At 31.6% G+C, this 25503-nt stretch overlaps 3 protein-coding genes across 18 annotated transcripts in view; 2 read left to right on the plus strand and 1 right to left on the minus strand.

Annotated features, from left to right (window-relative positions):
- The window catches only part of LOC111043260 (cytochrome P450 4C1), a 23290-nt gene extending 22790 nt beyond the window's left edge, over positions 1 to 500 (plus strand). For all 4 annotated transcript variants that reach the window (XM_022328168.2, XM_022328169.2, XM_022328167.2 and 1 more), the window contains exon 14: positions 88 to 500. The gene's annotated coding sequence lies outside the window, so the exon portion shown is untranslated. The remainder of the gene's footprint in view (positions 1 to 87) is intronic.
- Positions 1 to 9453, minus strand: part of LOC111043262 (methyltransferase-like protein 22) — an 11583-nt gene extending 2130 nt beyond the window's left edge. Inside the window, exons 1-5 of one of the 12 annotated variants that reach the window (XR_005571266.1) lie at positions 9187 to 9420; positions 7894 to 8008; positions 6672 to 6812; positions 3804 to 3989; positions 1028 to 1195 (exon numbers count right to left, since the gene is read on the minus strand). Coding sequence is in view for 9 of the 12 variants with exons in the window: in XM_039427876.1 (XP_039283810.1) it covers positions 1028 to 1225; positions 3804 to 3989; positions 6672 to 6812; positions 7894 to 7969 (601 nt within the window). In the remaining 3 variants the exon portion in view is untranslated. Of the gene's footprint in view, positions 1 to 1027; positions 1226 to 3803; positions 3990 to 6671; positions 6813 to 7893; positions 8009 to 9003; positions 9130 to 9186 lie in introns of those variants that run through there. The other 11 variants (XR_005571267.1, XR_005571268.1, XM_039427879.1 and 8 more) reach the window with 11 other exon arrangements.
- A 45-nt stretch (positions 9454 to 9498) lies between these two features.
- LOC111043259 (protein disulfide-isomerase) lies at positions 9499 to 25503 on the plus strand. 2 transcript variants are annotated; one of them, XM_039427873.1, is made up of 9 exons: positions 9499 to 9963; positions 11030 to 11230; positions 11732 to 11865; positions 12977 to 13117; positions 16861 to 17091; positions 18292 to 18492; positions 19341 to 19511; positions 21866 to 22081; positions 23520 to 25503. In XM_039427873.1, exons 1-9 carry the CDS (start codon positions 9795 to 9797, stop codon positions 23568 to 23570), a joined length of 1515 nt encoding a protein of 504 aa, XP_039283807.1. In that variant the 5' UTR covers positions 9499 to 9794; the 3' UTR covers positions 23571 to 25503. The 2 variants fall into 2 exon arrangements, with proteins under 2 accessions (XP_039283807.1, XP_022183857.2); XM_022328165.2 differs by lacking the exon at positions 19341 to 19511 and adding an exon at positions 20425 to 20595.

Genomic DNA, 25503 nt, shown 5'->3' on the forward strand with positions numbered 1-25503 from the left:
CTGATTTCTTTGTATTCAATTGTCTGTTGTACCTATTTGACAAAATACCACTTGTCTCCATAAATAAATGAATAAATTTGATTTCAGAAGTGTGAATGGTATGAGCTGAAGACGTCACAACTATGCTTAATCAGTGGTTTGGGGAGTTCTCCACGGGTTAATTGAAGATGATAAATAATGATGATTATATGACATTATCATTCGTCCACCGCTGTTACTGGAACATGCACAGTGCACACAATAGTATTCCAAAAAATAATTGGCTGACATTATTAGAAATTTATGTCAACCAATTTAAGCTATCTCTATATGGAAAACGAGAGATAGTAGAACAATAAGATAAACTGGGAATAGTGAAGCCTATATAGCATATTATAGCCTATATTACAGTATACTTCGTAACAGATAAGTCTTAGTTTCATAAGATTAAGCTCCAAAAATGATAATTATTCATTTCAGCATTAACTAAAATAGAATAAGAATAAATAATGAAAAATGTTTATGATCTTTCGTTCAAACCTTTACATTCAAAATCTTCAGCAGTAGAATGTGTATTCATGTTTCTGATTAGTTTAGTAGATTAGTCATCCATTTATATAAACTTGAAAGCGAAATGGCACTGACTCACTCATCAAGAGAACTAAAAATCTACTGGCCCAAGAACGTTCAAATTTGGTAGATATGTTCAGTTGGCACTCCAGAGATACACTAATAATAGTTGGACTGCACAATAAGGCTTCAGTGTGGCTCTGGAAAGACAACTGAAACTACAACAATCTCTTCTAGTAGTTTATCTAAATCAAATCTAGACAATAATATTTGTCATTGCGTAATTTAGCAATGATAATTGCAGTCTTTGGCCTATGGCATTAGCATAGGAGATAAAACTATCAAACGGCAATAAAAAATATTTATATTTCATATAAATATTTTGAGATAAAATGGTGTGTATATATTAAATATAAATATATTTGAATGTTGAATATAAATAAAAAATATTAAATGGTGTGTGATGGATCTAACTTACCATCAGCCGCAATAACAATATCTACAGTTTTCAACTTTTCCATCAGTTCATCATTCCAGCTCATATCCATAAAATCAAGTGGCAACACTGCAGAGTTACTTTTTATGAGTTTCTTGTTGTTTGATACATTTCTTTTGATGAGATCCAGGATGGTTCCTTCGTCAATATCTAGTGAGAAAAGCAAGGATGTATATTGACCTAATAATAAAAACGCCAACATAATATTCATAGTTTCATAATCATTTAATCATACATTAATTTCAATAGACGGGGAAGAAAAAATTGTTACAAACCCAAAACTATTTTCCAACCGATTTAAATTAAAATGATGCCAATCTAAACAGGTTCGAAAATAATAAAGATCAAATTGCCAACCAACCAATTCCAATTAGATTATTAGAATACATGGTTATCATGAAAGAATGATGCTGTTTTGAGATTGTTTAAAGAAAATTAAATTACAGTTACTGTTGTTTATTATTAAACTTGAAGTCTCAAACGGGGTTTTCACATTATGAGTATCAATAAAAATATTTTAAGATTTTATTTGAAACTTTCTACATATTTGCACCCTCTCAAACACATAATTATGAAATGAATTTTCTCACTTTTTATAAATGTCTTGATAAAAGAGAAATTATAATAAAGAGTTTTTCAATCCGATCTTGTATCTATTGCATATCCAATTCAATTCATTGTTTAGTGAACTCCGTATCATACTCGGGTTCGATTCCAGGTATCCGACCAAACATTTTTATCCAGGTAAATCCCGTGTTATTGGATGAGCACGTTAAATTGGCGGTCTGTGCCGAAGTATAACAGTCGTTAGGCCCATTGACGGTTTAAATTGTTTTTAAGGCTTAGAGGGGCTTTCCCGTAGACTATAAAGATCTAAATAAGCCATACGCTAAGGAGAATTGTTATTATTAGTACCAAACAACTTCTAGCTTCATAATAATATCAGCTCATGTTTGATAAAATTGATACAATTAGCAAAATTAACGAGAGTGGTCAATATTCGATAGAAGGTTGTTCTCCTTTCTTTAATGAAACAAAATGAAAACGTAGTGTGAGGCTTAATTTCAATGTATCATTTTTGATGTCAAAATTTCGTATTGTCGTGGCGATCAATGCCTTCACAGTTTATATATCTTGGGCGATTGGAAAAAGTCACAGTAGCAACTTAATTTTTCAAGAGGAGTCTTGAAAAACGATGAAACTATTTCATTTCATTATCAAGTATTTCATGTATTAGTACAGAAGATAAGATACCGGTACCTGTTATCGCATTTGGTATTAGTCAAGACTAGATACTGTAGTTGTGTGATATGATAATATATACAACACATAAATTTAGCATGCATTAATCAAAAGATGAATACAAATCGATAGGCTTGATACTACCTCGACACTAAAACGTATTCTATGTATCATCGTTGTTTGATTTGTTCGCGTGTCAAGAAGGAACAATATCACACTTGATTGATATTTCAGTCTGAAATACAATTTTGTTTGCTCAGTCTAGCTTACTGAATCATATTTTTTGTATTCACACAAACAATGGAATGAACAATACAGCATTCGTTCATTACAACAAGTTGAACTCGATCACTTATAAGAAAAAAGAAACTATAATTGAATCTCTGTAACTTCTAATAATACCTCACTAAATATTTGAAAATTCTGTATCTGTAATTCCAATAACAATTTATGAATAACAATACCAATATCAATTTAATTCAATAGCCAATCCAAATCAAAATCGTTTATTTATCCTTAATAATAGTAATAACGAAAGATAGAAACTTAGAAATTAGAAATACATTATAATAATAATATACAGTATTGAACTAAATAATAATAAAAATAAGGAAGGTCCCCGCTAGGTTAAAAAACCTGTGCGCAGAGGCCGAGTGTTTGAAACATTTAGATATTTAAAATTTTCAGGAAAAAAAGATGAAATAAATTAATTCAGTGAAAGGAAACAATAAAAAAACTGAAAGAAAAATCACTAGATTTGAAAAGAAACTAACTAAACTTAAAAAGAAACTAAAAACCAAGAAGGAAAATGGGAGTAAGAAAGGATAGGGGAGAAGGCAGAGGGAGACGTAATAGAATTAAGTTTTGTTTCTCAAGATGAATATTGGAGAGAATAAGAGAAAATTTGCTTGGCTTTGACAGCCACTATTTAAATTATTATGTCATTCGAAGCCAACCACTCATTTATATCTCTTACCAGCTTTTTACTCAACTTATTGGTGATGAATTGACGAGGGATTTTATTTATGAGTTTTGATACAATGTATGAGAACTGTCTTCTGCAGATAGATAAATTAGTGTCAGCAACCTGAAAAGTGATGGATGAGGGATGAAGATTATATGTAGATTCACGCAAATTGAATAGATCTTTATGTTTGTTCATATAAGTTATGAGAATTTTAATATACAACTGCCTTACAGTTAGAACCTTGAATTCAAAAAAGAGATTTTCACTCGGTTAGCGTCTAGGCTTTCCTAGTATGGCTTTGATTAGGGTTTTTTGAATGACAAAAATTTTATCTATATGATTAGAATAAGATCCACAAAAAAAATCAATTAAACAGAGTTAAATCAAGTTGAATCAATTTAAACAAATACGAAATCAAGCCAAATTGAAGTTCAGTATTTCATTACAGTACCGTACTGAAATTCTCACTGAAACTATGTGAGGTATATAACTCATTTATAGGTGAATGAGTGACAAATATATTATTATAAGATATCAGAGTGAAATTACCAGTGAAAATGACTTCCTTGGCCAGCATACCAGCCACAATGCTTGTCAATCCGACTCCGGCTCCAAGTTCCAGTATAACTTTGTTCGCGAACTTTGTCTTGTTGCTGAGAATGTAGTCTGCAAGCAGCAATGCTCCTCTCCATATTTGCAGACCAACTAGTTTCAAGCTCGTGCTCGCTTTATGCTCTGAAATACAACATTAATTATTATGGTTCAAGTAAATTGATAGACCTGCTTAAAGCTTAAATACATAGAATCACTAGCCCCTTATTTACTAGTTTTGGGTAGGCCTATTTATCCTATTCTCAAGTGTCCAATCAGTCAATCAATGGAGACGAGAATGGGATATATACAAGAAACTGATATTGTCTGAAATAAAATAATATAAGGGTGCTAGTAATTTTTTGTATTTTGTATTTAAACAAAATTATTTTTCTACAACTGCGCGTAAAAAAAGAATTTACATAATCAATTCTCCTCGTAAAACAGCTTATTTCTGAGGAGAATCTACTTTTCGCTCGCTAACCATCCGCGCATGCGCAGTGGATTTACTTTACGTTCGCTTATCATTCGCGCATGCGCAGAAGAGTTTCTTTACGCTCCCTAATCAGCTGATTGTAAGCAGCTCGCCAAAAAGTCATATCTTAACCTAAAAAGTCGGTAATTGTAACTCCGCCGATATAAGTAATTTAACAGGTTTGGGCAGTTGTAGAAAAAATTTTGTATGTAATTCGCGCGTAATGCTTCTTTATCGCTCTTGCAAAATTATCACGCTCCGCTTCGCGTCGCGTGATAACTGTTTTGCGCGAGCGATAAAGTCGCGCATTACGCTCTTAATACATAAATAGCTATTACGGTATTTCAGGACCAACATTAGATACAAATCCATGGAATGGATTATCCTATAACTCAATCATATCGGGCATATGAGAATGATATTGCATGTATCAATGTATATTTTATTTCGATCCATTTTCACTTGATAGCTGAGTGAGTTTCTCCAAGAATCACAAAACTTGAATTGAAGATTCATAAAATTGTTTAGTGTTTTTGGTATGGGCTATAGTGAAATCCACTTAAAACTGGCAGCATTGGTTGAATTGTGATGATTAATGTTATTTATAGAGAATGCTGACAGTTTAAAGTGAATCTCACATTAGTACTCTTCTTAGTACAAGTGAGCAATACCTGCAAAATTATTATGAAATAAGTCATGCTGTAGGAATATCTGTGCCTTCTTCAATATTAACAGTGATTGTGACTATGCATTTCTTTTGACAGGCAAAATTTATCATGTAAAAATACTTCTTATTTGTTCAAACATGGATAGTCTGTGATAGGAGTAATCAAGAAATTAAGACGTCCGTGATAGGAGTAATCAAGAAAATCCAGACGTAACTTACACGGTCGGAAGAGTTATTGCTATTAAAATGGATAATATTGGCAAAGTAACCTGATAAATGCTGATATAAAAATACATTGAATAATTTTTAATCCGATTTACAGCCTATCCGATTTTTCAAATTTAATTTTCATGAAAAATATGAATACTTTATTGGAATTATCAAATTTATTTCTGGACATTATTATTATTATTTTAACGTAACGGCATATTTGAGACGGAAGTGCGAGAGATAACGAGATAATGATGTCTACTGAGTTATTGTACAAGCATTACCCACACACAATTAAAAATATAATACTTTCCAGAACACTATAATATCCTATAAATTTGAATTATGGACCAAAAACGAAAAAAATTAGATCACGTACATTCAATGCCACTTTTAGTGTGTAAACTGTGATTATTATACGTGTCGCAGTTACTGAACCATCAATCTATATTTCAACGTTGGATACAAACATCTTCCGACTGATGAGCAATGGCGACATGTGAATTAATGGCTTGGTAAAAGCATGATAAACATAAATGAACTTCCATTCTCAATCGTATCAAGAGCTCATGAAATTCCTTCGTATGGAATGGAATAATCAAAAAGGATGAAAACAATTTCAATTGAATATTTTTTGTAAAATTTGAAAAAATGAATTGTTAATGAAAATTATATGAATAATTCATTGTCCTATAATTGAGAACGTCTGGAGAGTAAATATCTTACAAGGGAAAATTATCGATGACACCAATTACACTACAGAAAACTATAACAAATAAAAAACAGGGATTTATTATTGAATGTGGCACGTACAATACTACATAGTTGAGAAAGGTCAAGGTTATAGCGACAAAGTATCTAAGTGAAATGAAATGAAATTGTTACAGAAAAAATTATAGAAGCTTACGTGGAGAGATTATTGTGTATGAAAAGTTATTGTAATTGGAAAGATTACTGTGTAGTGTGTAGAGATGATATTAGTCAATTTAATTTAAAGGGGTTATCAGAGTTTGTGGAGTTCAATTTGCAAAAGAGAGACATAGGATTTGCTTCATTGATACTTTAATCTCAAGCATGGTTATAGGGCGAAGAGTTCTGAGTAGATATCCCGAGAAAGTGGTAGTTTATTAATAAATATATTTTTATCAACAAGGAGAATGTAAGATGCTTGAAAAATAGTTGATAGCAGGGATAGTAGAATTGTATAGTACCTACGGATCTTACTCCAGAAACAAGAAGTCGTTATTTCCGGACATAACTTAATTTTGTAACATATCATTATTTAATGGATTTAAGTAGATTGGACTCCGTTTGGAGAAATGATTCTAAATTTGTATTCAAGTACTGTATACTATTTTCTACAGTGTCAACGTATATAAATTATTATTACACATAATGGATAAAATTAGCAAAGCCAAGCTAATAAAATTCAAGTCGGGGAAGAAAATGTTGACGATTTTTTCAACTAAGTTACCTATAGTGATAGTTTCCTGGATAAGATCCTTTTTCCTATCAACTACGTAGTCTCCATCTTTGTCCACTTCCAAGTTCGGTCTAATTTCTTCTCCGCCATTGAAGTTCGATGGCAAATGGAAATGAAACTTCGAATTAACATCTGCAAGATTATGACAATTTCAGATAGATCTATTCTATGATGAACAATGCTATGCAAATTGGATCGGACAAACATCTCTGAAAATTCGAGATCATTAGTATTAGAAGATATATCTGCTTAGCTTGTGTATCTTTTTATAGAATGACTTTCTGTATCTCTCAACCAGTATTCCTAGTCATAGAATGTTCAGAATTATTAAAACCAAAAATGTTCACTTAAAAAAAAGGATAGCACATAAGCTCTTAGTACATAGCGCATATACAATATATAATATAGTACAATATAGATATGTACTGCTATATTTTCATGCAGGAGCTCTCCCTCATTGACAGACGTAGCAATAATCTTCTTGGTGGAATTCCACTCCATCTGTAAAACTAACACTAATACATGCATCATCATCCGCCTCATTACCTACGCACATGTGGAAGAATACATTGATTTGATACTGCAAATCTAAGACCCGGTAGCACAAAATTCTGTTAAATTTTAAAAGGGATTTAATGCCACAGGAACCAATCTTTTGGATACTTTGAAAATAAGACTATTCACATGAACTTCAAAGGAAATATTCTTTGAAAAGAAGACTTACCTAGTTGGTTCTTGTGGCATTTCATCACTATTGAATTTTACATACTTCTGTGCAACCGGGAAAAACATATAAATGAAAAACATAGAATATATTATATAATAATGAACAAAGTACTGTTCATGACAAGAATGTTCAGCAAACAACATTCCAAGTTGATAAAACGATCACATTCATAGTAGTTAAGAAAAGTCGTCATAAGAGAACTTATGACAATACTAATTCAAGTTTTAATGATATAATATTTTTTCAAACAAGACAGTTATTGATTAACACAATATCGTATGCTAACACTGTAAGTCAATAGAATATCGTTGAAATCTGAACTGAACATTGAACCATTATAACTTACATCACTACTGTATATCATTAAACAAGTGATTTAAGGTAATTAAAGTTCCAAATAACAGAAGCTAGAAATGATCAAATATGCCTAAATTGAATAATTATTTAATTAAATATAAATAGCGTATATGAGAATGTAATGCTTACATCCACTCGAGTTCTCATCTAGTTTGGTATTTTTTGAGTAGAGCTCTGATGTGACGTGAGCTTCATTGATCGACATTTACAATTAGGAGATGACTTTGATGTAGGACTGGTACTGCTGAAAATAGAATAGTAGAAAATGAACGTAATTTCTTTTAAAGTGAGTAAAAATGGTGAAGTAGAATAGACTAAATGCCTTTATGCATTTATTGTTTGCCCAAGAGGGCACAATTTGGATGCAGACGGTATTTTTTGTACACCTATTTTGATAATATAATATTGTTTATTTACAAGAATAATACTGAATAATAGATAGTAACACTGCTGTAACATAAAATTTCAATAGAAAGAATATACCGTAATAGAATGGATGAAATAAAAATGGCAAATAGTTTTTTCTGAGTATTTCAGAAAAATGTATTGAAGGATCATTATGAGTTTGTTTTATATATCAATTTCTAAAAAAGCAAATACAATATATTGTAATACAATCTATGGGTGTACAGTTCATAGCAGCATTCTATGAGAGTAGGCCTACTGTATACGGGCATTGTATTGAACAGTCCAGATTCCAAACCTAACTAACCTTTAGGCCATAAGTCCATTTTCAAAGCACCATTACGAATAGAAGAATCCATTATATTTAAATTTACAACAAAAAACCAATTCACTAATAAAATTGACTTTCAACTAAATATATCCTGTTAGGCCTACAAATTGACACATTCAAATTCGTAAAATAAAAATTTGCAATATTGCTAAGCTATGTGATACGGTTTGATGACTGGAAGCTGTTAACATAGAAGCTTGCTAATTTTTTAGGGCATTAACTTATTTTATTTGTTAATGAAAATTTTGACCAAATGATAAGAATTAATAATTGATTACGAGGAAATATAAAAACGCTGATTTGTATCTATAAGATATATCTTCATTTTTTGTACGCTGGACGAGTGAAATTTGCAAAGAGAATAACTCTTTTACTTTCATAAAATTATTCTGCACAACTTGTATCAAGAGGTAGATACACATTTTAGAAGAATATAAAATTATTTCTATTGTGTATGTCCTGGTTGGCTGAATAAATGTTGTGCTATTGAAAGAAATACTTACTATACACTAACGGCACAGTTTCAAGGTTTTAGCTAGCTTAGACATTTACTAGAGATACTGACAGTATCTCTAAGAAATCAAAATTAAACCTTGAAACTGATGCCAAATCTTTCAAGACAAAAATATATTTATATCTTTTCAAATTCTCTATTTTTATATATTATGAAATCGTATGTATAGTACCTGATTAGTTTTGCGATCTGGATTATAGGTTATGTAAAGCCGATAAAATGCGTGCCTGTTTTCATTTTACAATAACTGCACATTTTGTAACTATGAATGCGCATAAATTGATGCATTGCTTTGAAACAAACAAATATACAATTAGAAACAAGGCTTCAAATAATCAAATATTTGAGATTCAGGATAATATTTGAGATGTTGTGTTGTTTATATTCTCATGAAAGATGAAAACAGAACAGACAAAAACAATATGATCAGTCAGCTGACTGATATAGATTCACAAAACAGCTGACACAAACTCTGCAATAAATTATTTTTCAAATAATGAATGTTCCATTCATTTTTAATTAATTAAAATAAAACAATTATTGTTGCATAATATTTAAGCCACATATACTATTTTTAAATAGTTTATTCATCTTGATTTGTTTGGAATTTATTTTTAGCCCATTTATGTGGTTGTGTGAATCTCACATCCAATCATATTTGACCACGGTTTGCACTGCCACGTTTCTCATTAGTTCTTGTTGTTGAATCAAGTCAAGCCAAGTGAAATCCTCTTTCTCAGTTTGACGTCGGTAGTTCGTGGATTCTCATCTTATGTTTATATGTTTCTAGATTATATTAACATGTATTCTTTATTACTTTGTAGTTTATTAGCCCTAAGCGGTCTTGTTTCTTGTGATGAAGAATCAGCCAAGAGTAATGTATTAGTTTTTACTACTGAAAATTTCCAAGCCGGTATTGAAACCAATGAAAACGTACTTGTAGAATTCTGTAAGTATTGTTTACTCTTTCTTCTCATGTTTATTCTAAAAGTATACCTTTAAATATACATTTTCAATAATATTGTTATTGATTCAAAATTTATATATTAAAGTTTTTGTTCATTAGATTACTAATAATAGGCTATATATTTATCTTGACAATCTGGTAAATTGCTCATACCTTTGCAGTAACGGTACTTTAACCCATTTTGTATTTTAATTAATTATATCTTTACTCTGAAGCAAAATGTTTTAGTCTTGCTATAAACTACATGCTATGAAAATGTCATCCTACTTGAATTTTATTTAGGCTACTGTATATAAAATAATTGGTACCTAGTCAAAAGATAACCATAATATATAGACCTACTTGTTGAGATGAAAAATCTTATCTCGAACACGTTGCTTCAATCAATTTCATTAATTTTATCTTAGCTTTAAAAATCTTAACTCATAGACAAAACAATGTCGTGAAGTGTTATACCTATACCTTTGCAAGTTGAGAATTATGTGTTTTAAGGTCAATTCTGCCGGTAAGACTGGCAATCATATTACTAGCTATTCCATAAACCGGTTGGCTGTACTCTGAGTGACGTGGGACTTCATGATGTGACTAATTTTTCAATATTGATTTGGTTGGACGTTTTGATTGAATGAAATGTGATTTATTTCATTGTAGTCCACCTTAAGTTAAGTTAAAGTGTTCATAACTAACCCTTTCAATTTATTGATCATTCGATTTCATCAAAATAGAATTCTATGTTAGATGGATTGGCAAAATAGCTATTTTAAAAATCTGTTGGAAATCCCTGATATTCAAGAAAATTATTAATACTATTTTTCCATTCTTAACTTAGCCTACTGCTGTAATTTTAACTCTTTTTAGTTGAAGACTAATTGAAGCATGCAAATGTAAAAGAGTAAGGTATTGCTCAGTTGTTCTTTTAAATCTAGTGTAATATAGCCGGTAACAAATACATGATTCCTATAAGAATTGAAAATTATGTTTTCACCCAACTTGTTAATATAACTAAACATTTTATCATAGGCTAATATTTGTGTGTAATTTGTTATAGATGCTCCATGGTGTGGTCACTGTAAGGGTTTGGAACCTATCTACGAAGAAACTGCCAATTTGTTAGCAGAGAAGAATTCCAACATCAAACTTGCAAAGGTTGATGCTATTGAAAACAAGCAGCTAGCAGAACAATATCAAATCAGAGGATATCCAACTCTGAAATTCTTTAGGAAAGGGAAAGCACCTATCGACTATTCAGGTAGGCCTAAAGGATGAATCTATCTTTTATGTGTTTTTGCAAGTGTTTTTCTTCTATGGATCTTGTGGTAATTTAAACAACTGAAAACGTGTCCCATCAATAATAGAAAATGTCAATTAGCAATAAAACGTTGTTATTTTTGTGTAAGTTTTTAAGCCACAAAATGTTATCAGTTCACTCTGAACTAAGAGGTGATTAAAAAGCTTATTTACTTTGAAAATATCAAGAGTCCATCTTCAGTTAACTAAATTGTTTTAATAATACACTGTTCGTGAATGAAGATATGATAAAAATCATTCTAAACTTTTCTAGGTGTTATAAATAGAATTAAATTTTCTCTCGAAATGAGTTTCTGTTAACTTACTTTTAATTACTCTACTCTGTAAACATAAGTGTGTTTATTATTGCTTCATCATGGCTCCAAGTTTCGAATATAAACTTTGTTGAAAAAACCAGCTATGCTGTAAATTTTTCTCATAAGTTGTTTTTTTTTAATTTCAGGTGATAGAAAACCTGAGTCATTCATCTCCTGGCTTGAAAAGAAGAGTGGAACCCCAGCCAAAATCCTCGCTTCTGTTGAAGAACTCAAAGAATTCCAAGAAGCTAACAGCATTTGTGTCGTTGGATACTTCAAGGTAGATATTTTACAAAACGTAGTAAGCAATATAAGTTAATTTATTTAAATCTATTGAATAAGTTGATTATTGGGTGTAAGACATCCAGTGACACAACGTTTTAATTTATTTTATTTTATTAAACATTTCAAATTGAGTGTTAAAATGTATTATTCGAAAGAGATTTAGCCTATATTAAAAATAGTAAACATTTAAAAGTTCCTCTTTCAAAAAAGAAATATGTTAAAAAGATTGAACGTTAAAAATAGTATAATAAAATTTTCTCATATGGGGGGCTACTTGAAATAAATTTCAATTGAAACAATGACAATTTCCTAATTTTCTTAGTACTAATGTATTAAGATGCATTTTACTTGAAGGTCTTCCTCTATTTTTGTTCTAGAAACTGCATCCTATTAATATCAGCGTGTCAAGGTTGTCTCCAGAGTTCTTTCTTTTCAAGTGCCAAAAGAACAATGAATATTTATTTGGCCGTGATTCGAGTAACTCAATTCTTTGTTGCCTTTAAAATTTAAATTTTAACTTTGTGTTTCAATGAAAAATATAAATGTCATCACAATCAGATAATGACAAAGGATGGTCCAATCTATAAACTTTGGCGAATCCAAATTGATTAATTACTATGCGCCCTTGTTTCTAATAACTTGCACATACATATACAGTTCTCTATCAATTGTCCCTTTCACCTTTCTTCTTGTTGAAGTAGGTCCCGGCTGCCTAAAAAGATACGTTGTCATGTCAGAGGCCCTGAAATCGATCAGTTGCGACCTGAAAACTCCAGACCTGATCCAGCCAGGTCACTCGATAATATTATTATCATTATTACCTTTCTTCTCTCTAATTTTTTCCCCGACACTATTTTAATAACAGAAATTATTTGATTTGATTTGAAGCTACTGCATCTGATGACTTCAAACATGAATATTGCATCACTTGAAACGTGGAAAAAATGTAACTTATAACAGTCATTATGCGTTGTAGGCTATATGATTGATCGGAGATTATAATATTATTAACTCTGCTATTATTTTGAATATTATATATAATAGGTCACACGTTTTTCTTTTTTTATAATAATTATTGAGAAAAAAATGTATGATTTGTTGTGCAGGACCCACAGTCTGAGAAGGCAAAATTATTCACTGATGTCGCTGACACCATCGATCACCATCCATTCGCCATCATCTCAATCGACCAAGCATTCAAGGACCAGGGAATCGAAGAAGACTCCAAAATCGTCTTATTCAAGCAGGTTATTATATAATTTTTAAACATTGAACTTCAATATGTAACTGATGGATCAGTAAATTATGCATTTCAATTTCAGTTCAATTTGAGGACAATAATATTCTAGTCTGTGTAAAATAAGTTGAGACTTGGGGCCCTCCATCCGAAGAAATTACAGGGTTGCCAAATCTTGTAAAATTGCAACTTTCTCAAATTTTCAATTCAATGTCTGAATTGGATCTAGAATATCATCCCCGATATCCTAGTAGTGCTAAAAAAGTTTCAGGGTTGAAGGATTAAAAGGACATTTAACATTTATGATAAAATTGTAAACATCGCGAAGAATTGTTTTCTTTTGAATATCACTTCTCTCAGAATCATGGGGCGTCATAATGCGTAATAATTTTATATCAAATGAACGGAGAGAATATCTCCTTTTATATTGGTGTGTGGATAATTTTTATCCGATCTATAGTTATTTTTAATTAATGATTATGTTCGTCAATGTCGAGACATTTCGTGCAGAAAACATTAGTCCAGTCACTATATACATTGGTACATGCAATTTATATTGTAGTTATGATTTTTTAATATATTATTTGGGTACATAAGAGAAGTCCAGAACCAATTTTTTCATGCAAAATTTCCTTGTGCTACATACAGGGTGGCCCAAAAACCTCGTATTTTCGGCTCATTTTCCAGTTTTCAGCTATTTCTGCCAAATCTCGTAATCGGACAGAAAAATTCGCTCTCGCTCTCTTCATTGGAGATGATTTTTCAAAAATGAGTGAAATTTGAAGAGAAAATCAATTTTTGATGAATTTTAGATTTTGATCAACAATATCTTCCGATTGTTACCATTTAGATGTATGATTCAAAATCCCTCTGGGCGTATTTTTTGGCTCTACAATCTGAGATCAGATAGAGCGCTCTATCTCATATAGATTTCCAGGTACACCTGACAACAATGCTCCTTGTATTGTGAAAAACACCTAATTTTCAGCTTCAACCATCATCACCAACTACAGAGTATTCACATTGATAATTCGCACAATGACATAAGTTCATAAGATTATGTTCTATCAAAATCACCCGTTAGATGCACTTCGTTTCAGTATTTCCTAGTGGAGAGGCGCGCTTAAGGACACCACAAGGATCAAAATTTCAAACACTTATAACTTCTGACACAATGCTTAGATTTAATCGTACTACATTTCATTCTTCTCGGCTCGTCAAGGCGGTCCAAAATCATGCATCATAAGTCAAATTCGGTCGAAAAGTGGAAAATTTATTATTGAGTGTACTAAAGCCCATATTCCAATACACAAAAAATGGCCAATTTCTATATTCAAAGTTGCATGTCTTTTGAAATACTTCTGATAAAATTCCCAAATCTAGTGAGGATGTGAAAATTGTCCCCCTCTACACACTCCAATAAATAATACTTCCAATTCCAATACCATTCGAAAGTTACAGAAGATTTCAAAAATGGCGATTTCAGTTTTTACATTAATTTTTCCGATTTTACTGTTGATCAAGAGTCTCTAAAACGAGTCTGATACATCATAGAAACTCTCTATTGATACCAAATTGTAGATAAATTCAACCTCTACGAGCTCAGTTGTCTAAAATCCATCTTGAATAACTTTTCCCTATCATAGTACTACCAAAACCGTTAAAATGATAAAAATATCTACAATTCCCGGATTTTTCCAACAATCAAATCTCACTCATAACTCAGTACTCATTGGAGATAGAGAGTTCCGAATGATCTCATTTTAAACAGAATTTTATATTCTAGAAAAAAGGCGGGAACAAATTTTTCTGTCCGATTACGAGATTTGGCAGAAATAGCTGAAAACTGGAAAATGAGCCGAAAATACGAGGTTTTTGGACCACCCTGTATCTAGCACAAGGAAATTTGAAGAAATTGTTTCTGGAATCTCTTATGTACCCAAATAATATATTAAAAAATCAGAACTACAATATAAATTGCAAGCACACCCCCTTTTTTATGTCTATATTGACTGGACTAATGAAATTCTCGACATGCTATAGTGAGGTCCACGTTATAATGGCAGTGGATGAAGATAGAAGAATAGCGATGCCGATTCTTTGCATTAATTAATTATATTTCTACACTGTCAAAAACATAATTGGCATCGTTGTGGACCTAGAAAAGGATAGTACCACCGGCTTTGTCGAATGGATAGCAAAATCAAAGTTGGTCAAATACTGTCATTATAACGTGGACCTCACTATAGAAACTTTTTTGTTTCAAAAGATGAGTAGGTGGTGAAAGCGAGAAAGTTTCTCAGAAATAATTGAAATTATTTTCAACTCATTTTACTCAGACTATAATTTAACTCGTTAAGTTGAATCCTCTTTTAATATCCAATGAAAAAGACTTAGAAATTGTCGAAAACCACAGATTTATTGATACTTTGAAAGCCCGGTTTCGGTTATTACACCATTGTCAATCTCTGATAAACTGTTTATCAGAGATTGATGTAATAACCGAGACCGGTCTTTCTGAGTATTAATAAATCTGTGGTTTTTGACAATTTCTTAGTCTTTTTCATTTAATATGAATAATTACCACAATATCAACTTCTCAACTACACAAAAAAGCCTCTTTCAATAGTTTAATTATGTTTGCTTCGATTTATACTGAATGTGTGTCATAAAGGATTCAATACTAATACCCGTCCAGACTGCAGATCAAGTAATATCCAATTTTAATTATTTGCAATGTTTGTTAAATGGCCAGAGACTGGTCTCGTTAAACAACTGAAGAAGGTTGAACTGCACTATTATTTATAAATTAATGTGAAAGAAAAATGTTTCATCTATCCAATCATCCATCTCTACCTTCATTTCTTGTGTACTTTTCCCTCAATTAGACACTTAGTTATATTCATTGGTAATGTAATTTGTTGGCTTTGAGCTTCATTATTCCAGACCTTATTCAAGAAATCGAGTAGGCTTGATAAAAAATGCAGTGCTCTTCAGTGCAGCTATGTGTGATCAAAACACATCAATAAATTCTCATTAGGGAGGTTTGAAGAAGATTCCTTCCACTTGACGTGTAATTCTTAATAAGCCTCCAAGTTTTCAAGAGAAGTGATTAATCTGGAAGGCCTGTAAGGTGAAAAATTGATAGTTTTTTATTTTACCTCATTCATTGCCAGAAAATAACGATTACAAAATGGTGGAAAACGTTACTTGCACAATTTCTTGGATTTGGATTAATTGAGAATTGAGTGAAACATTCAACAATTATCTACTCCTAAGAATCTACAGTCTATTTGGATTTGTAGGGGTTTTGAGAGAAGACAACTGTGTGTTCTTGTGCATTTCATCTTGAAATTGCAAGAACTTTTCGTCGACTTCAAATACTTTAAAGTAAAAATACTTGCAAATCGTTACATAATTGAAACCACTATATTCGGTAAAATGTGTAAATTGAATGCTGTTGAAGTATCATCTCCATGTGGAGACGAAGGCCCTGTGTAACGAAAGCTCAAGTTTATAGCTTCATAACTGTTATACCAAATAAATTACTACTATTTATACCAAATAAATTCTGAATATCAGAATCTCGAAATTCTATAACTAAATTAATTTTAAAAAATTTCATTATAAAAGAAATGAGAATCCATATACCACCTTGAACCAGCTATTATCAGTAATGATTTATCCAATCTTGATTGATTGTTTTTACTGCACTGCACAGTTTGTTATTTGGTTTGCTGTTTTGCTTTGCAGTTTGACGAGGGCAAGGCAATTTTTGATGGAGAACTGGATGAGGCCAATCTGAAGAAGTTCGTGATAGCCGAATCACTGCCATTGATCGTTGACTTCAACCAGGACACTGCTACCAAGATATTCGGCGGAGAATTCCAGAGCCATCTGTTGCTGTTCCTGTCCCAGTCCAGTGGCCACTACGACACCCTTCTCGAAGGAGCCAAGTCGATCGTCAAGGAATTCAGAGACAAGGTAATACAATAGTACCGTAACTAAGTAAAGGTTTATTTGAAGAATGTATTATTGTGCAGCTCAAACATGAATGAAAACACTTTGGTATTGTTAATTCCACTTCAAGTATTGAGCTCTGAACTACATTTCCGTTGCTATACTAGTCACATTTTCAAAATTGTAAAGGTTGGTAAAGCCATGAAACTGCAATACAGTTCTCGAAATGGAAATGTATTGACATTTCCTCATTCATTCAATCAAATAATGATGTTATATCATTCAGTTATAATTTAAAAATTGCTCTAAAGTAGTTTATATTGTTCTTGATTTTAGAATACTCAGATATTTTTCTGTTATGTATGAAGGTAATACCTCTTCCCAACAATACTTAGCAAATAAATTAGCTCTGAATGATAAATTAGCTCTATTTCAAATTTGATTTAGGATTTGAGTTGATAATTATCGTGGAAGTCAACGATTATATTTTTTTCATCAATAGTCTAATAGGCTACCGGTATCACATTCACCATTATAACTATAGTCTATTCTGGGAGTCGAGAGACAATGTGAATAAACATGCGCGTGAGAAATTGTATTTTGAAGTAGCAAAGCAGTAGCCACTTAACATTTTTTGGCATAGACTGCGCGAAACATAGTACCTGATTAAGTGAGAATGTATGTCCAGAGTATTGTGAGCTGCATTAGCTGCTACCAGCTTTGTTGCTTGTATTTACTAGTTGAGCAATTAAAAGCTGATAGGAGTCGTCACTCTTATATCTATATTTTTATTTATTCACCATAAATATTTACAATACAATGTATATACAAAATCAAGCCACGGGATACACCCAAAACGGCTTATATTAAAACATAATTGATGGAAAACAGTTCAAGCTTCGTAACAAAAATCAAATTACATTATCTCAATTTTTAGGATAGCCTACCTACATTTATTTTTAAATTCCGAGCTTTTTTTATGAACACACAAGTGCAAATCTTGTGTTATTGTTGGCTCTCCTTTCGATGAATAGACTATAAATAGGTGAATGAAAAATACCTTCAAAGCCAAAATCTATTTTTTTCTTGCATGGCTAGGGTTAGTTTGTCTAAATGATGGGCATGTCAGCTTCACTACATCGGAATTCATCAAACCTATATGATCAATAATTATTTATTTCGCCAATTCATATTCAACTAAAATAAAATTTATGATATTTCCAGATTCTTTTCGTCTCCATCAACGCTGATGAAGAAGAGCATGGAAGAATCCTAGATTTCTTCGGATTGAAGAAGGAAGAAATTCCCTCGATGAGAATTATCAAGCTGGCCGATGATATGGTCAAGTTCAAGCCCGAGAAACAAGACTTCAGCGCCGAAAACATCAAGAGCTTTGTCAGTGATTTCATTGAAGGAAAACTGAAGGTAATCTACAACTCCGATTAATTAGCCTATTTCCATCTCAGATTATATAAATCACGTATGCCTCTTCTATAAGAAGGCAATCAACAAATTATTGATATTGTGATGCATTGCTGCTTTGAATTTACTTCATATAATATTCATAGAAATTCGTTAAAAGAACAGTTTTGGACAGTGTCTTTTGTGTTTTACCTAATAATCTCTATGACTTGTGTATTATTACAACGATTGAATAACACTGGTTAATACGCTGTAGAAATAGTATGCAGAGCATCTGATAAACATTATAACAAAAAAGAAAATTATTTGAATTGTTTTGAAAAATTGGAGAAGGTACTATATGTTCTATGTTGTACTGAACATGACATTTGAATCGAGTTATCAAAGTTAGTGTTATGAATACGCCCAATAATTTAACTATGTTAACTTGTAGGTTGATACTTTGTTGGGCAGTACATAAACCAGCTTGATTGCTTGATTCAAACATCAAAGAACTGTATACCAATACTGAACTTCTTTCTCGTTGGCAACCCGGTAAATTTACTTCCACTTCATTTTGCTAAATCAATTAAGACAAGATGAAATACTGTTTTCATCTCACTCCTTACAATGTAATCTGCCTTTCTTGTATGTATATTCTTGATCGTTATTCAATATTACACTATTAAACATATTTTTATACTGTTGATGATATACTGGATAAAAAGTTTGATAGTGTCTATTCTTTTCATTCAGTATGGATAACTACCATTATATCACCTTCACAACTCATAAGTTCATGGTATGATTACCAATCACTAGTTTTGTATAAGAGACTGGTGATGATGCTTTAATTTTGTTTATTTGCACAGCAACACTTGCTGTCACAAGAATTGCCAGAAGACTGGGACAAGAAGGCAGTGAAAGTGCTTGTGGCGTCGAACTTCGCCGATATCGCCTATGACAAGTCCAAGGATGTGCTTGTTGAGTTCTACGCTCCATGGTGCGGACACTGCAAACAACTGGAGCCCATCTATGATCAGGTATCAAAATCGATCTAATTGCAATAAATTTTGTTCATCTTTGATTTTGGACTTGATAAACTGAAGGTAATCTACAACTCCGATTAATTAGCCTATTTCCATCTCAGATTATATAAATCACGTATGCCTCTTCAATAAGAAAGCAATCAACAAATTATTGATATTGTGATGCATTGCTGCTTTGAATTTACTTCATATAATATTCATAGAAATTCGTTAAAAGAACAGTTTTGGACAGTGTCTTTTGTGTTTTACCTAATAATCTCTATGACTTGTGTATTATTACAACGATTGAATAACACTGGTTAATACGCTGTAGAAATAGTATGCAGAGCATCTGATAAACATTATAACAAAAAAGAAAATTATTTGAATTGTTTTGAAAAATTGGAGAAGGTACTATATGTTCTATGTTGTACTGAACATGACATTTGTATCGAGTTATCAAAGTTAGTGTTATGAATACGCCCAATAATTTAACATGTTAACTTGTAGGTTGATACTTTGTTGGGAAGTACATAAACCAGCTTGATTGCTTGATTCAAACATCAAAGAACTGTATACCAATACTGGACTTCTTTCTCGTTGGCAACCCGGTAAATTTACTTCCACTTCATTTTGCTAAATCAATTAAGACAAGATGAAATACTGTTTTCATCTCACTCCTTACAATGTAATCTGCCTTTCTTGTATGTATATTCTTGATCGTTATTCAATATTACACTATTAAACATATTTTTATACTGTTGATGGTATACTGGATAAAAAGTTTGATAGTGTCTATTCTTTTCATTCAGTATGGATAACTACCATTATATCACCTTCACAACTCATAAGTTCATGGTATGATTACCAATCACTAGTTTTGTATAAGAGACTGGTGATGATGCTTTAATTTTGTTTATTTGCACAGCAACACTTGCTGTCACAAGACTTGCCAGAAGACTGGGACAAGAAGGCAGTGAAAGTGCTTGTGGCGTCGAACTTCGCCGATATCGCCTATGACAAGTCCAAGGATGTGCTTGTTGAGTTCTACGCTCCATGGTGCGGACACTGCAAACAACTGGAGCCCATCTATGATCAGGTATCAAAATCGATCTAATTGCAATAAATTTTGTTCATCTTTGATTTTGGACTTGATAAACTGAAGGTAAAATATTCATTTCACCTGAATCGTATGTGGAATACATAACAGTCAATAACATTAATATAAAATATTTATACGTTTAAAGATAATCTAATTGAAACTGACAATTTTGTGTAGATGATGATTCAAAATCTGATGATTTGGGTTTTTTTAAATACATTTAGAAGCAGTATATTTTTAATATGAATTCATGTTCATCTGATACTATTGTCTACTCCATGAATTACATTTCTACATTTACAGTCTGAATTCCTGATATGATCCGTGATTTATTTAACCGACGTTACTAAGTTTTTGTTTACCTGATGTGACCAAGTTGTGACTAATTGTTTTTCATTCTGTTATTGTTTGTTGTTATTTGTTATGTCGTGATGATAATAAAAATCATCATCTCAAATTCAAATTTATATCTCAAAAACATACACAATTATAATATTAAAATATCTAAAAATAATACAAGAAAAATACTATTGAATTACTATATAAAAATACTCCCAAAACTGCAGTATATTTATATCCATCTATGTTTAAGGAGTAGCCTACAAGGTAAAACCTGTGCATAGACATGTGCCTATCATCTTATTTTTCAACAGCTCAGCTATATAAATGAGTTGAGTTGATATACAATTATTTCAATGGTCACACTTTATTCAGTAACTTACATTAAACTATCTAAGTTGTAAGACGATCTTTGGCAATTAATTGAATTATTCACAGGAATTTAACTTGTGATAAAAAAATAGTGACCTGAACCCTTGTCTCTTAGTATCTGTTCTCTCTGTACATGTAGTTTTGATGGAATTGAAATCTTATAAACCAAATTCAGAGTCGTTAATGAAGTTGAAAACGACAAAGCTCACTTGTTAGTGGTTAAATAGTTTTAAATAAACCAAATTAAACCAATTTTATTAACCAAATTCAGAGTCGTTAATAAAGTTGAAAACGACAAAGCTCACTTGCTAGTGGTTAAATAGTTTTAGTAACTTCAATTGATAACTGTTTTAATAAGCTCGGCTATTTTAGGGTTGGTATTATTTTCATATAATTAAGTTAAAAATTAATAATGTATACTTTTAAATGCTGATATTTGTGTTGTATTTTTTGAGGGAATAAATTTGATTTGATTTTTGAGCTCTATTTAAGGACTCCCAAAATTTAATATTACAGAACTTGTAATACCAATTTCTAATGAAAATCAATGTTTTAGCTGGGCGAGTCTTTGAAGGAGAAGGACGACATTGTCGTAGCCAAGATGGATGCCACCATCAATGAGTTGGAAGACACCAAGATCCTCAGTTTCCCCACAATAAAGCTGTACAAGAAGGGCGACAACAAGGTGGTGCAATACAACGGCGAGAGAACACTGGAAGGACTGTCCAAGTTCATCGAATCGGGCGGTGAATACGGAAAAGCACCCGCTGAGGTAGGTTTCCAGTTTATCTGATAATTTCATGGGCAAGTGAACTCGGCAATTATCAACTGATAAGCACAGTACAAAACTAGCGCCCTTATTTAGGCTTAATTCACTCAACTGTCACTGAAATGCGATTACGGATATCTATGGTGACCATAGATAACTGTCACCATTCCCTATAAATAACTGCAATGCTTCCTATTCAAAAATTGCTGACAGTTTGAATTGCATCTCTCTGTAGTGTTGTCACTGTTGAATATCATTTGTATTGATAGCATTGTGCTCATTTCGAATTCAAAGTAATTCATGTCTAAAGGAGCGGAAGTGAATCTCAATTATTATTTTTTCCTTATGGCAGATAGTGACACATTAAATTACTTTATAGTTGCACCATTACTTTGATGTGAGTTTCTCATATCTAATTTCTAAATATAGGCTATCAATGTCTCGCTTATAGGCTTTCCTTGTCTATGAGTGGATGTATTGTACATCCACCACTTGGATGTATTGACGAAATGTATCTAGTACCATTGAAATGGATTGTCGATGTATTACTTCTAAATTATTATAAAAGGAGTTGAATGTTAACAAAAGTCTTGCTGGTTTTCAAGAAGAAGGAATTGAAATCCTTGTTTTAATTATGTTTGAACTGAAAATCATGTAAAAGTGAGGACCCATTTTTTTCGGACTTGGACATCTATACTATAATAAAGGAAAGAACTGGCTTATACACGTACGGGATAGGGAAATTATGTTTGACGCATCATCACGTCTGAACTACTAACTATTGGGCTGATTAACTTGAAATTTTGCATATAGATTCTTAATTAACCGAGGATGGTTATAGGCCTATTTTCAATTCATCAAGTTTTAAGTATGTCAAGTTTCAAAATAGACCCTTGCGGAGCACGGGTTTCCTGCTAGTTTTATTTAAATTCTGGAGAGAAGTAGTTTGAGGTTAACCTTATTTCTTCTCTTCTAGTGATTTCAATGATCAGTGATATTTGCAAGAATGAAGAATTCTACTCTAATCAAGTATCAAGAAGGCTTAAGTTATCTGTTGAATTTTTTATAAGAATAGCTTGGGTCATCGTACTGTACATCAGATTATCCTTCAATTAACTAGACTTGACAATACATCTGTATCATTCCTAATAAGGAAACGTTTTATAACAGATTCTAACCTATTATTTAATGACAATGTATTAGGTTATAATAATTTTAGGAAATTATTATAGAAGCCAAAGTATAATGTTGTTATTATTGTCTATTGGAGTAATTTGTAAAATAATGTCAGGTCAAATCACAACTTAGATTGTCTTATGCCTGGCAAATTAAATTAAGACTTTATGACACCAACAAATTCTATTATATTGTTATGTGAAATTGTATGATTTATTTCTACTTATTGTATAAAATTTATTGAAATTTCTTATTTTATTTTCAGGCTGAAGAAGAAGATGAAGATGACGATCTTCCGAGAAAGGATGAGTTGTAAGGAAGGGACATGCCAAGTTTTATTGGTCCCATCCAATCACAAAAAGAACATTCTCACAAAACTAGGAATTGGACTAATCTGTGTCTCTTCAATTACATACAAGTTTGTCTATTGATAGTTATTGAAAGTACAATATTGGTTAGCATAGAAGAGTTACTATTCTTCTGTCACACTAATTAAATCAAAATTATTTTAATATCCTTTTGAGTTTGTCAGAGTACCGGGAGTTTATAAACGTTCTTGTCGCTTCAACAAGAATTCAGTTGAACTAAATTAAATGTGTAGTAAATTAATTTACACTTTAATTCCATTTTCGGATTGGAAGGGATAATTTTCAATCCAGAAAACATTCCATCCATAGTTTGCTTGCTTTAAAAGTTAACTATTGAATTTATGGAGGATTTATTATCTGAAGGATTTTTTCATTATCGATGATGTTACTTTGTATCATGATAAATATGGAAAAATGACGTCACTGATTTTATGAAGAGGGCTTATGTGAAGCAAGACATGATCACCTACCTGCCATCAAACTCACATCATTCGAGATTCAGAAAGAGGTGGCCTTATACATTTCTGTACTTGTTTTTATCATGCACTTTCAGCTTCCACTGAGATTCTGAAATAGTTGAACGTTCTATCATCAAGCCTCCGTGACAAAGGTCCTATCCCAATATTCTCAATTTTCTAATAAATTAGCATATTTCATTATGTTTAATACAACTTTGCTAGTAACAGGTTATCCTCGCTTTTACTTCAGTGTGCTTATCTTACGCCCTCTTTCTAAAGTAACCTCCTTGCATTCAGTTGTGAACTTTCTGTGATAGTTATCTATTTTTTAATGGAGTAGTTGTGAATTTTGATAATTTAAAATTTGAAAAGATTCTTAGAATAAGCTGCTAGCGCATAATCTTGATCTTTTTTTCACTTTTGTATTCTATTTTTTTAGAAAGGCTTTTGTTCTTCAGAAAACATGAAATACTGTATCTAATTTTCCAACCACTTACGAAAACATTCTGTGTAAATAAAATTGTGAGGTGTATATTGCTTGTATTTTCCAGATGATTTGCAAAATTGTCAATTTAATAATAAACAATTCGATGATGATATAAGAGTATTTTTATAATATAGCTAGAATCTCTTGAATGTCGTCATTGAAGTCATTTTGTGTGTAACGTCAAGCTAGAACTCACCTTGCTAATTGAGATGTTGTGGTTAATGAAGTAATGTTGTCTGTTAATGAAGTAATGGCCAAAGAGATCATAAGAGTCAGACTCTTCTACAAAAACTGTCACATTCAATCTTTGCTCTATTTGATTTGTTACTAGTTTTAAATAAGAGAATCATGGTTATTTGACCTACTATAAAATCTGTGACAAACGAGTGTAAAGCAGTTTTTGAGATGATGCTGAGTAAAACATAATAAGTGAGAAACTTCAACAGCAGCCAAAATATTTTCTTGAAAACATTGTACTGAAACATCGAAAGTGAATTATTGAGAACTGAATCTGGTCCCCAGAATCTAAAGTTCCGAATCTAGTTTTTGTAATTATTTTGATAGAGAGAATAGTTTTAATTATAATACGAGTAATTCAATTACAATGAGTCCCATAGATTGCTGTCACAAAAATATTGTTGCATATTACTAAGTATGCAAGGAGAATCTGTTAAATGACATTCTCATTCAAGTGTTTATAAATTTTGTGAGCTTATTTAATTAGCTGTGGTAATTATTGTTAATATTTTATCGTAACTTGTGTTGATCTAAATTGAGTGTTGTTTTGACTTAATTTTTGGTAACTGACATCATTAGTATATTCCATTATAGAGGCTGAATAATTTTCAGCTTTTAATCCTAGCTGTTCTTAATTTTTTAATTGTCAAGTGTCATTGCCTTCAAGAATATATTTAATAAAGGTATGTTTTCTTACTA

The sequence above is a fragment of the Nilaparvata lugens genome, chromosome 5 (genome assembly GCF_014356525.2).
Source record: "Nilaparvata lugens isolate BPH chromosome 5, ASM1435652v1, whole genome shotgun sequence".
Lineage (NCBI taxonomy): Eukaryota > Metazoa > Arthropoda > Insecta > Hemiptera > Delphacidae > Nilaparvata > Nilaparvata lugens.

Coding starts and splice junctions, on each gene's coding strand:
- LOC111043259 (XM_039427873.1), top strand. CDS start 9,795: ATGTTTCTAGATTATATTAACATGTATTCTTTATTACTTTGTAGTTTA. Junction 11,231..11,731: donor AGCACCTATCGACTATTCAG/GTAGGCCTAAAG, acceptor TTTTAATTTCAG/GTGATAGAAAACCTGAGTCA. Junction 22,082..23,519: donor ACGGAAAAGCACCCGCTGAG/GTAGGTTTCCAG, acceptor TTTTATTTTCAG/GCTGAAGAAGAAGATGAAGA.